This window comes from Phycodurus eques, chromosome 23, assembly GCF_024500275.1.
Source record: "Phycodurus eques isolate BA_2022a chromosome 23, UOR_Pequ_1.1, whole genome shotgun sequence".
Taxonomy (NCBI): Eukaryota; Metazoa; Chordata; class Actinopteri; order Syngnathiformes; family Syngnathidae; genus Phycodurus; species Phycodurus eques.
In genome coordinates, this window is record NC_084547.1 from 5112309 (window position 1) to 5123883 (window position 11575).

Genomic DNA, 11575 nt, shown 5'->3' on the forward strand with positions numbered 1-11575 from the left:
CACTCAAATAAGAGAGGAGACAAAATCGATTTTTTTAATGACGTTCAGACATGACAACCGAAGTCACATGACATCATACAACATCTTAATTGGCTGCACACGAACTAAGGCGAACTAAGGTGATGGGAAGAGAACACTTGTGGGGAAAGTACACAAAAGTCAGTAAGAGGCAAACACTTCAACTCCGTTAAGTCCACAACGAATTGCAATAATTATTTGATAAGAAAAAAAAAAATACTATTGTGACACCTGAGAGACTGTGGCTGCCCACAAGTTTGCTATTTGTAACATCAGGATAACTAATTTCTATTTTTTTAGAGAAAAAAAATGTCATGATCGTGTCAGAATAAAGTCGTACTTTTTCAAGAAAAAAAGGCAGTAATCCTTACAATAAAAAAAGGCATATTTTGTCAGGATAAACAGTCATAATCTCACATGACTAAATTTCTCTCCTCTTCCAAGAGATGTGAAAGTCATCGTTCAATGAGGGAAGAAAGTCATATACAACTTTATCCTCACAATATTACGCCTTTTATTCTGGAAGACACCTTTATTTCAAAAATAAAATCGGGTTTTCTTTGTGCAAAGATGGACGATTTATTTGATAATAGTACAATGTGATCAGAGCTTTTAATTGACTTAGAACGAAGGTAGGGAGGAGTAATTGGTTTAGGTTTATTTTATTGCTGCACCTTTCCCCATAGGTAGGTATCCACTTTTTAAAAATGATATGAAATAATTGTTTGCTAATCATTTTTGCAGATCCTCAAGCTACAGCTTGTGCATTAGGGTGCGAGAACCCCCGTTTGAGAATCACTGAAATAAACGATAGAAATGCCAGCCGAGGTTCCAGGACACGGTGACAGTGAGGTGCATAAAATAAATACAAAAATAAATACATAAATAGATAAATAAAGAGCTTGCTTGTGATTAGGGAAGGTAGACTGAGATTCTGGTGTGCTGACGTCAAACTGCGAGGGGACTGTGGTGGGTGAGCGAGTTTGTGCGCTAAGTGGGGGGGGAAACCGGGAGTGGTCTGAGTCATGATTGCAGCGCGGTGACGTTTGCGACCTAGCGCGTTTGTGCGTCTACTTGTCGTCGATTCGTAGCTTGAAGGACACTCGGCCGGCGAATTTGTCCCGCTCGCTGCCGGGGTCGAGCGAGTTGGAGGTGATTTTGCACTCGACGTCGATGTCGGTGTTGAGAGAAGCGTTCAGGAACTTGACGGCCACCAGCGGCTGAGTGTAGTTCACCTGACACACACGCAAGAAGCAAAACGTGAACATCCAACATTCCAACGGTGGCGTGCGTTAGAAGTAGAGACTTAGCTGACTTTATCCACCTCTTAACATAACATAAAATAGTGTACGTCGTGCAATATCATACACCGGAGACGCTGATTATTAAGTGTGTTAATGTGTGCTGATCGTGACAGACATGTTTTTCTCCTCGAACTATGAACCCATCAAGAGGATGTAAAAATGCTGACGTTATTGCGGGCCAGCTAGCTTTTGAATTTTAAATTTGATTGGTGAAAGAAGCAGTCCCGCTGATATAGTTAAAGTTACAAGGGACCGCACGACCGATTGTGAAAGATTAACATGGCAACACAGAAGCTGGAATCTGATTGGACCAAAAAAAAAAAAAAAAAAAAAAGAGAGCAAAACACCACGGAATGAAGAGAACTGACTGTTGGGAATACGGCGATACAATTTCACGGAACAAATTCAGTATTCGAAATTCGGTGGTAAATGTAAGTCATTGCTTCTGATAATGTGGAGGCCCGCAAAGAAGACCTTGTTGGCCCACTAAGTTCTATGCAAGACGGTAGAATGACGTGTAGATTTGTGTCACCTGAGCTTTCTTGCCATAATAAGGGTAATACATGAGGTTGAAGGTTCCATTTGCAGGAAAATAAGACAGAGGTCCCATTTTATCGCTGTCCTCCCTCTGCACACACACACACACACACACAAACTTTGGTTTGGTCAAACAGGAAATAAACATTTGCAAGTACAGTACTCCATTAAACATCTAGGGTGCTTTTTGACAAAGAGTTCTGCCACGGCTAAAAGCTATGAGCGACCGTTTAATACATTTAAAAAAAATAAAATAAAAAAAAATCGGACTTCTACTTGTAGGCTACATTGTGAGCTCAGCGACATTCTATTCGTCTTCTCCAACTTTGTACAACTGAGGAAGAGAGGAACGAGACACGCCGTGTACACAAAGAGACAGACAGACGCGCAGACAGACAGGCCTACTTTGGCGGCACAGGTGACAAAAGGTGACTGTCCGTCCTTTCCCGGCAACATCCCGATCACCTACAGGTAGACAGACGGACGGCTTGTTAAGATGGTTTCAAACTCATTACCAGTTACTAAATGTCAATAACAAGCTGTAAAAGCTTGATAGATTTTTAAGGGAAGTGAAATGCTCTTACTTAAAGCATGTGACAGACAAGTTATTGAGACACCACGGAACTGTTTGAAATTGTGGGGGGGAATATGCAGCATGTTTCTCCTCTAAGGCAGTACAGTGAAGCAGCGGTTAGCTTGTCTGCCACACAGTTCTGAGGTTCGGGGTTCAATTCTGTTTGGAGTTTGCATGTTCTCTGGGTACAATGGCTTCCTCCCGAAATTCCAAAAACATGCTTGTTAGGTCAATGCAACATTCTAAATTGTCCGTAATCGTAAATGGGAGTGCGAATGCTATATGAGGCCGGTGATTAGTCCAGGGTCAACTGGGATAGGCTGCTCATGAGGATAAGCGCTCGCAGACGTAGACAGAGTAGCACAGATCTCGCGCCCCCTGGTGGCTTGCTTGTGAACGTACATCAAAGAAACGATGGGCAAATACTGCTTGCAAGGTAAAACAAAAGAGTGGAGAATGTGTGCACGAACAGGCAGCCGTTTACAAGGTTGCCACATACCCGGTTGAGTTTGATCAGCACGCAGGGCTGTCCTCGGCTGTAACCGTAGAAACGATCGGGAAGCCCCGAGCAGTCCTCCAACACTGACCGATTGAACTGACAGGAACGCTTTGGATTATTCCGAACCTGCGGACAGACGAGACAGACAAAAAGAGAGACAGTTGAGGCAGAAACAGACAGACAGCTGGGTGAGAGACAGACGGGCTGACCTCTCCACTGTCCTCTTGGATGAAGTATTGATCCGGAGGGCAGTTGTCGTTCATCTGAACCTGCCGGTTGTCGTCGTATGCTGTCGACGGACAGACAGAAAAATGGACCTGAATTCCATTTGTAAATTGCGCCATTAAGCAAATAATAAGTCAATAATAAGTCAACACAGTACGAAGAAATGCCTTTTTAAAACGGAATGAAAACCCACTTGAGGTCACCCGTGTCTCGGGAACGTTTAACTGGCCTCAGCATCGACAACACATTTGTGCAGCACAAGAATATTGTAAGACGGCAACATTTTTGAAATAATTGAACAATCTAATTCTGAACATAAACCAAAGCATGCGTGGTGGGAAACAAAGCCAAAATTATTGCAAAAAGGTTCCTGAGAAAAAAAACAATTCTTTTTGCAATGCAAGAGTTGTTTTCATTTGATTTTTTTTCCTCTCGATTCAAATCATTTGTTTGCTGTTGGTGCATAATTTGTTTATAATTCCACATACGGCCTTTTAAAAATATATAAGATCCACACCGGGGTGTTTTTAAAATGATTCTTTCATCTGGAAAATGCAGATTTGAAAACGGAAACAGGCGAAACTCGTCAAGTCGTGTTGTTCAAGTCAGTCGAGTCTCATTCATAAAAGTCCAAAATCTTCAACCTTAAATCTGATTGGAGTCCCCCGGTTTTATACGCACACAACGGGATCATGAACCGTAACCAACGAAGGGGCTTCTTACGGGACAGAAACGAGTCGAGATTTTGCACGAAGCCTTCCCAGCTTTGCGTCTCCGACAGAGAATAGGTGAGCTCCAGCTGGTTGCCCCTCGGACGAATCATCATCCCTGAAAGACGGCGACAACATGGTTTCAACCAATCACGGGCCGGACCTCGTCAACCAATCGTAATCCCCCCCCCCCCCCCCCCGTCCGCATTTCTTTTCCCACCTGGGGTGGCTAGGCGGTCCTGCCAGGTGGGCTTGTAGTCGTCCAGCGTCAGCAGCATGATGTACATGGTGAGAGTGAACATCCCGGCCAGAAACAGGTAGAAGACCAGGTAGAAAAGCAGGATCAGACCTGGGGAGGCGGTGGGCGACACTCATTATTTGGGTCCAGGACAGCCGTCTCCCCTCCCCCGTCAAGGAAGTCGACGTCTATAATCCTCTTGTGTTGTTGAGCCCCGCCCCCTGCCGATGACCCAATTCAGAATGAACGGAGTGGAGGCTGCCATGCGTGTTGTTTTTTCACTTATTGACACTTTTGAGCCATCAACAGCAGAGTCCTAAAATCCTCTTATCACGCAAATCCAACATCGAACGACCTCCCGTACTTTCCAGCCCCTGCATCTTCTCCCCCCTAATCGTGAACCCCGCGAGAGGGTCTTCGAGAGGAGCCCCGTGGGCGCCCACGTGGGTCCGGACTCGCAGGTCTCGTGCACACTTAAAGTCGTTAAAAGTGTTGGCGTCTCTGGAAGATTAACACGTTTGGACTAACAGGATTGCCGCAATCCTCGCACTGATCTCGCTCAGCAGTACTGGACCGGGGCCAGGCCCGAGGAGTACTAGGCTTTCCGTTTTCATTTTCAACCCTTCAAGCTTTAACGGGATACAGTGAACCTCCGTTTATCACAGGGAATACGGTCTACTCTCGTCCCATGAGGAAGAGGTGAAAATCCACCGAAAAGACAATATAGAAAACACGTTTAAACCGATTAAAACCGTTTTTAAACATTGTAAACGTATCTGAAGAAATATATAGTGCATTGGCAACCGTGGCTCTCCTTTCCCAAATGGCAGGACGAAAATCATCACTTAAAAAACCTGCGATATAGCTGGGCTGCGAATGACGGACCGCGATGGGTCCGCAAAAATGATGAGCAATAAATGATGTGGTATCATTTGCTAGAACATAAGATTGTGATGTATTATACAAAGCTTATATTTCTAGCTTTATCACACGCTTTCTCAATTGGGGCGGTACAAGATGACCTGAGCAAAATGTTTGCTGTTTGGGAGCACATACCTCGGGTCAAAAGTTTGCAACATGTCTGTTTCTTTGCAGTATTTAAATAAATACGCAAACACCGACCGTGCTCTTGTAAATGAGCGCCTCTATGTTGTCAGCCATGTTGTTAGTGCAAGCAGTGCGCATCAGATAGTTTATGGGATGAATGTCCAATTAAAATCAATAAACAGGTCATGAATATTTAGACGGCAACGTTAGCCGTAATCACTCGCGTGGCATTCGGTGCGCATCGTAGTGTTTGTGACGGACACACTTCAACAGCGCTGGTCCTCGGAGGTATGGAAAATGTTTGAACAGATTACAATCCACTCAACTGCGTCCCAGCAAATAATCCTGATTAAAGTGTACACACACACACACACACACACACACACACACAGATTTTCCACCTCTGTTCCTTGCGCTTGTTCATCTGTGTGTGAGCGTGTGCGTGTCCTTCAGCTTCCATCAAGGCCAAAGCGCCATGCCTTGGTGCATGCTGGGATGTATGACATCATCAGAGGGGGTTATGCAAAGAGTGGATGTCCTTATGTTTTCTGCGTGTGCGCGTGTGTGTGCGCGCGCGTGTGTGTGTGTTGAAAATAAAACATGAAAAATAAGGTGACGTGAGAGCCAGCAGGGGGCAGCTGGTGTCAGTTCTCCATCCTTGGAAATAAAAAAATCATAATGACGTCGAACATCCAGAACCACACGTACAAGTAACACTGATTTAAAAAAAAACTAAATTAAACCCAATTTCTCCAAACATGCCACGACTATTACATTTACGGGCTTACGTAAGATCCAATGTAAGTCAAGCCTGACTTTTTTTTTTTTTTGCAGGCTATTTGATGTGCGCGTGCGCGTGACTCACCCCAGCTGCCCGCGGTTCGACCGAGCAGCTCGTGCGTGCGCGGGTTCCAGAAGAACTCTCGCCACTCGCCCGAGCCCTTGCGGGCCTCCTGCTTGGCGGCGGACATGATGAAGAGGAGGTGGAGGATGAAGGCCTGGCTCGCGCGATGATGATGATGATGATGAAGATGGTGATGGCGAGGAAGATGCTGTGCGATGACGGTCACGGATCGGGACGAAAACGCGAGGGGAAGGGATGCGATGGCGTCACTTGCTGCGGACCTCCCCGCGTGACGTCACGCGCGTCGCTCTCTGCGCGTGCGCGTAACGCCGCGTCACGCACGCGCTTATTGTGGGAGGGAGACAGAAAAAACACAACACTCATTTAACATCGTCAATATTTTGGAGACGCTATGACACATTTGATTGTTTTCCACATGCTACGTTTTTGTTGTGCTCCAGATGATAGACAGTGCTCCCTCGCTATATCACGGCTCTCCTATTGCGCAATCAATGCATTGCATTGATGTAAAGGTTCATTAAAAATTTTTTTTTTTTTTTTTTTTAAATGCACAGAGTTACATATTTAATCCGTTCTTTCAGTACAATTCATTGAGTCATATGAAACTAAAACTAAATGAGTTAGTTCATAAAATGTACAGTGAACCCTTGCCTACTCGCAAATCTTTCTGTAGGACTTCACAAAACTACAGGCTGTATACATTCTTTTGTGCTTTGTATGTACCATTCCTTATTAGGCGTCAAGTTAGCGACGAAACTTGGCCACTGGCTTGACAGCAGCATGATGGAAGATTCCACAAAAGGTCCAACGGGCAGGCAAGGCTGCTTGTGGAGTCGATACAAGAGAAAGCAGGAAGGTAAACTAGCGCTGCAAGCTCAAGTTGAACTTAAAGTTGAAATCTCACATTGGAGGTTCCAACGAGTCAGGGTGGGAATCAAAAACCGATTCCTGGTGAGAACTGGCTCCCAGTCCACTAATGGCTGTGGTGATCAGTTGCTAATTACTAATTGCTCAACGTAAAGTACAGGAAGTGCCCAACTGACGGCAAAGAGTCATTCGCGATGTACACTTCTATTCAGAAGCTTGGTTTTTTTTTTTTTTTGTTTAAACCACATTGACATTTTCTGGACTTCATTTGTGATAAATTGAATTTTATCTGAACTGGAAAAAAAAAAAATACAAAAGTTAAGTGCGCCAAACTTTCAAATGGTAGTGCATGTATCAGTGAGTCAAAAACATGGGCTTAAAGAAAGTAATAATTGATATTTCTACAGGTTATGAAGTGGCAAATTAAAACCCCAGCATCCTTGCACTTCTGGTGCATTTTTTTCAAAATCAAATTTATTTTTTAGGGTAATATTGTATGTAAGTTTGAAATGATGTTAAATGTTTTTGGACCATAGTTTTTGCTTTAAACTTCTAACATAGGAAATTCAAAACAATGGTCCTTACTTGCAAATTGTCACTCTTCGTGTCAAGATTCGGTGTATAGCATGACACAAAAATGCTTTACGACTTTGTGAGCTGGACAAGGTTTGTTACGTGGAACCCAAGAAGCTCAACAGAGATCAGACTAGTCATGAATAGAGTCAGTAACGGATAAATCCAGAATGTGGATTGGCTGTTCCGGCACCTGCCTCCTGGAGGAGGTTCTTGGCCCGAGGTCTGCTGACGGCGTAATTCTGCCCGAGACATTCATCTGCCCATGTGCGTCCAGACAATATCTGGTCCACGTTGGGCCCTGTGGTTCTTCCGAGTTCATAAGGACTAATGGCCGAGTCCCTATCCACAAACTCTTCTGGGCCATCGGGTCCCAAGAAGTTATCGCTGAGCGTGAAAGTGTCCCTCTTCAGACTCATCTGCAGTCTGTGGTTCTGCTGATCCACGTGGTAAAGGTGTTTCTTGTGGGCGTGAACGGGTTCCTGGTAATCTAGTCTGGCATGGTACTGATCCTTCTCGTGTGCCTGCATATGGTGTTGGTGGTCCATTTGAGCCTGACACTGCGGTTTATTCTTATTGTAGTCCTGGGCTTGTCCGTCCACTTGAGGTTGGCATTTGTGTTTGACGTGATTGGAGATTTGCTGCCCCAGATCCAACTGGGGAGGACACTGTTGTTTGTTTAGGCTTTGGACGAGGTCTTTGGACTGTAGGTTCATATGACTCTGCTGTTGCATCTTTTGGTCTCGGGCCAGGTCTTGCTGAACCTGGTTCTCCAGAAGCTCGATCTGAGCATGGAACTGCTGTTTCTTTTGGCTCTGGATCTGGTTGTGAACTTGGTTCTTGATGTCTTTCCAGTGCCGTCCCCTAAGGACAGGCTCCAGGTCCAGACATCGCTCACAGACCTCCTTGCCTGGCACGGTCTGGACCAACACGTGGACTCCCAGCTGTCTCCAGACAGCCTCTTTCTCCGCCGACGACCATGGACGACGATGGACCTTCCTGGGCGCGGAAGGGGCTAGCAGACAGAATGGTGATGAGACAAAGGTAAAGACGGACCCATAACAGACATTACTGACACATTTAAGCACCCACCTGTCGCAGCAGGCTGCAGTGTGGACTCCATCGTTGTGCTTGCGCCCTTTGACAGCACTTTGGACACGCAAGATGAACATGCATGTAAAACACCACCAGCCAGTGGACATTGTCAGCTACTAGGGTTTCGGTTGTGTAGTTCAGAGTTCAGTTGGCAGCAGTGATGAGAGGTAACAAAGTCATTGACTTATGTAGATTTTTCAGGTTATCTGTACTCAACTTAAGTATTTATTTTTCTGACGACTTTTCACTTTTACTGTTTACTTTTAAGAACAGTTATATCTACTTCCTACAATCAGAGTCTGTACTTTTTTACTTTTAAGTAAAGGAGTTGAATCAGTAGGGTTTTTTTTGTTTGTTTTTACACAAATATCAGTACTTCTACTTTTTGTACAGCATGTGGGATCAGGATCAAGCAATTTGTGTTCTGAGTTAGGACTTACTCGGTGGTCGAAGGTCAGAGTTCTCGTCACCTGGGCCTTCACCCTGGTACTTTTTTTCACCTCTCGGTTGGACCGATTGCCTCTTTTCCTCTTCAGCGGCTAATGCACCACAAATTCAAAAACTGTCATTTGCTGACGTCATGAAGAGCTGGACTCTGTCAGAGACCACAGCGTTTCAAGGCGCTACCTGGCTTAGTGGTCGACAGCCTCAGGTTGTCCCAGTCCCTCCCTAAGAGGTGATAAAACTCGTCGGTCCTGGCTGCAGTCGCCGCATCGCCATTTTGAAGGCTCTCCCGTATAGCAATCTCGCACACAGCCTTCAGCAAAGTCTTCACCGACCGTGGGAGGCAGCTGCACCGGTAACCCGATGCCTTCCTGGCGGCGGCCAGCGCCAGGCTGAGGCATCCTGGAGCCAAGAGGTCATGGAGGTTCTGAATGGCGGAGTCCAAAGATTTGGCAGCCAGGAGGAGCTTGCCAAGCTTCCTCAGCTTCTGACTGACGTATTCATACCTCATTTGGCTGCCGTCTTGGTTCCCCATCAGTGTGTTCCCATACTTACAGATCAACCAATCAGATTTCACCTGGAGGGAGGAGGAGACCAGTTGACACACATAGTGCGACAGAGGTCCGACGGGTAAAAAGACGTGAGATGACCTGGTGTGAGACGTGGTCCCGGTTCATGCGGTGCAGGACCTCGCTGCAGCTCTCGGAGGCTCCGCTGGAAATGGGAAGCAGGCGGGACGCGGCAGCCTGGACTCTGCGGCGCTTCCTGGGAGGTTCCGTATCAGAAGCCCCGAGCTGCTTCGATCTCGAGCTCTCACCGGAATGTGGAGGAGCAGGGTCTTCTGGGGAGTTAGCGCCGCCCTCGCTTGTTGGATCAGAGGAGGAGTCCTTTGATGGGTCCGCCGTAGGGTGACTCGAATCTTTAGCGGGATCGGAGGCCATTTTCCTACGACATGAGGCCTGGTGCTTCCAGAGGTCAGCACGCAGGAAGAAGCCGAGGCAGCCCGGGCACGGAAGGTAGTTCCTGGCATCAACTTCCTGTGAGGGCCGACGCCACGGGACGATCTCCCCGCTGCCCTGTCTGATCACCTGATGGACAGAACAATCAACAAACTGTGAGATGATCTCAGACATAGTTTTGGCTGTGAGAGATCATGTGATATAAAATGGCATTTCGATGGGCCGTAGACGTCCGTGTTGTCGGTTTAACAAACCTCGATATTGTGCTGGTAGTTGCCTCGGCACCGCAGCTGCTCCAGCAGCAGGTGGCGCTCTTTGGAGCCCGTAGGCAGTACGCCGGCGGCCATCACGTCCTTCTCATCGGCGTGTTTCCTGAGCAGGTGGCGAGCGATCTTCACTTGCGGGCGCCGACAGAACACGCAGTAATGTTTCTTATCCCACCGCCGCTTGCTGCCACTCGATGTCTTCTTCACCGTTACGCCCGCCTTCTCCTCTTGGCCCCGTCTCTTGCCCTTCTGAAGTCGTCGCTTTTCCTTCGCTCTCTGGCCTCGCCTGCCCGCGGCAGTAGCTGCTCGCTGGCGGGGACCACGGCCATCTGCCTTTGGGATTTCTTTGTTTGGACAGGGGCTGCAGTCAACCAGGGCAACTTTGGCATTGTTCTCAGCACTCGCCATGGAAATAAAGACTCTTCTAATCAAAAGGAAGCCAGTTCAATCATACAGTGAGAGGTCCAAAATTAGATTGAGCCGGAAGCTTTCTCTCTGGTTCTGTTGTCATTTTTCTTTTTTTGTGCAATTGTGTCACCAATGACGTTTATCTTCTGTTTGCCACACAAGACGAGCAAGATCAAAGACAATAACTCCAAGATCTAAATTCATCCGTCACTGTAAAACCCACAGACAAGTAAGCTACACTAACATCACAATTGAGCTCACCAATAAGTGGTCAAACAATTACTAAGCTTCATGGTGTTTAACTGAAAAAACAATAAAGTAATAGACAAAACTGGTTTTGAAACCCTGAAAGAAAAAACTGTGATTCTTAATGTGTTAGAATAGCTAACTAACACATGTACAGATACTGAAAACAAAGTGACTAGTATGTGAGACAGATTGTATTACTTATGACTTGCTTCACCCAAGTAAGGTAAAGTAAGATTTTGTTTTTCTTTTGCCACAATAACTTGGGACTTGCTTCCACACAGGAGACGGAAGTGATAACCAATATGCCATCGAGCTGCTACAAGAAACAGGTAGCGTCCGATAATGAAAGCACCCCCATCCCCCAATTATGATTTAGCTACGTTAGCATATAACATATATGTAAAGGGAGCCAGTATTTAAAAAAAATAATAATAATAATCTTCAAGCATTCAGTGTCAACCAACGAACACAATAACGAGACGGAATAAATGTTGCTTGAAAAGGGAAACATACGAAGCAGCAAACAGCGGCCTCGTCCCGCCCTTGCCTTCCTTCTTCTTCGCCGTCTTCTTTGGCTTGTACGGCTCAACCCGCGAGAAGCAGCACCTCGCTCGCTACCTGCCGGTGAGGAAGCGAATTGCAGGTGAAAGTCTGTCACCAATTTGTTTTAAAGCTTAATTATACGATCAAGGCATGA

General features: G+C 46.1%; 2 protein-coding genes across 2 annotated transcripts; both read right to left on the minus strand.

The window, feature by feature from the left end:
• Window positions 1-20: 20 nt before the first annotated feature.
• Window positions 21-7556, minus strand: atp1b2a (ATPase Na+/K+ transporting subunit beta 2a). Its single transcript, XM_061669295.1, has 9 exons — window positions 7470-7556; window positions 6018-6341; window positions 4088-4216; window positions 3881-3985; window positions 3142-3221; window positions 2933-3058; window positions 2265-2324; window positions 1855-1950; window positions 21-1253 (listed from the first exon to the last, which is right to left on the minus strand). The coding sequence occupies exons 2-9, from the start codon at window positions 6121-6123 to the stop codon at window positions 1089-1091; spliced, it is 867 nt and encodes a 288-aa protein (XP_061525279.1). The 5' UTR covers window positions 6124-6341; window positions 7470-7556; the 3' UTR covers window positions 21-1088.
• Window positions 7557-7606: 50 nt separating this feature from the next.
• LOC133397876 (uncharacterized) lies at window positions 7607-11483 on the minus strand. The gene is made up of 7 exons (XM_061669279.1): window positions 11392-11483; window positions 10210-10582; window positions 9647-10084; window positions 9180-9573; window positions 8993-9091; window positions 8550-8606; window positions 7607-8472 (listed from the first exon to the last, which is right to left on the minus strand). The coding sequence occupies exons 2-7, from the start codon at window positions 10300-10302 to the stop codon at window positions 7607-7609; spliced, it is 1947 nt and encodes a 648-aa protein (XP_061525263.1). The 5' UTR covers window positions 10303-10582; window positions 11392-11483.
• Between the last annotated feature and the right edge of the window lie 92 nt (window positions 11484-11575).

Bases quoted from the DNA above. Each gene is read 5' to 3' on its own strand.
- atp1b2a (XM_061669295.1), bottom strand. From the start codon at position 6,123: ATGTCCGCCGCCAAGCAGGAGGCCCGCAAGGGCTCGGGCGAGTGGCGA. The intron at 3,222-3,880 runs GTAAGAAGCCCC...GTCCGTCGACAG, and splicing joins TCTCGACTCGTTTCTGTCCC to CATACGACGACAACCGGCAG. The intron at 3,059-3,141 runs GTCAGCCCGTCT...GTCTGTCCGCAG, and splicing joins TCCAAGAGGACAGTGGAGAG to GTTCGGAATAATCCAAAGCG.
- LOC133397876 (XM_061669279.1), bottom strand. From the start codon at position 10,302: ATGGCCGCCGGCGTACTGCCTACGGGCTCCAAAGAGCGCCACCTGCTG. The intron at 10,085-10,209 runs GTTTGTTAAACC...TCTGTCCATCAG, and splicing joins ACTACCAGCACAATATCGAG to GTGATCAGACAGGGCAGCGG. The intron at 9,574-9,646 runs GTCATCTCACGT...TCCTCCCTCCAG, and splicing joins GGGACCACGTCTCACACCAG to GTGAAATCTGATTGGTTGAT.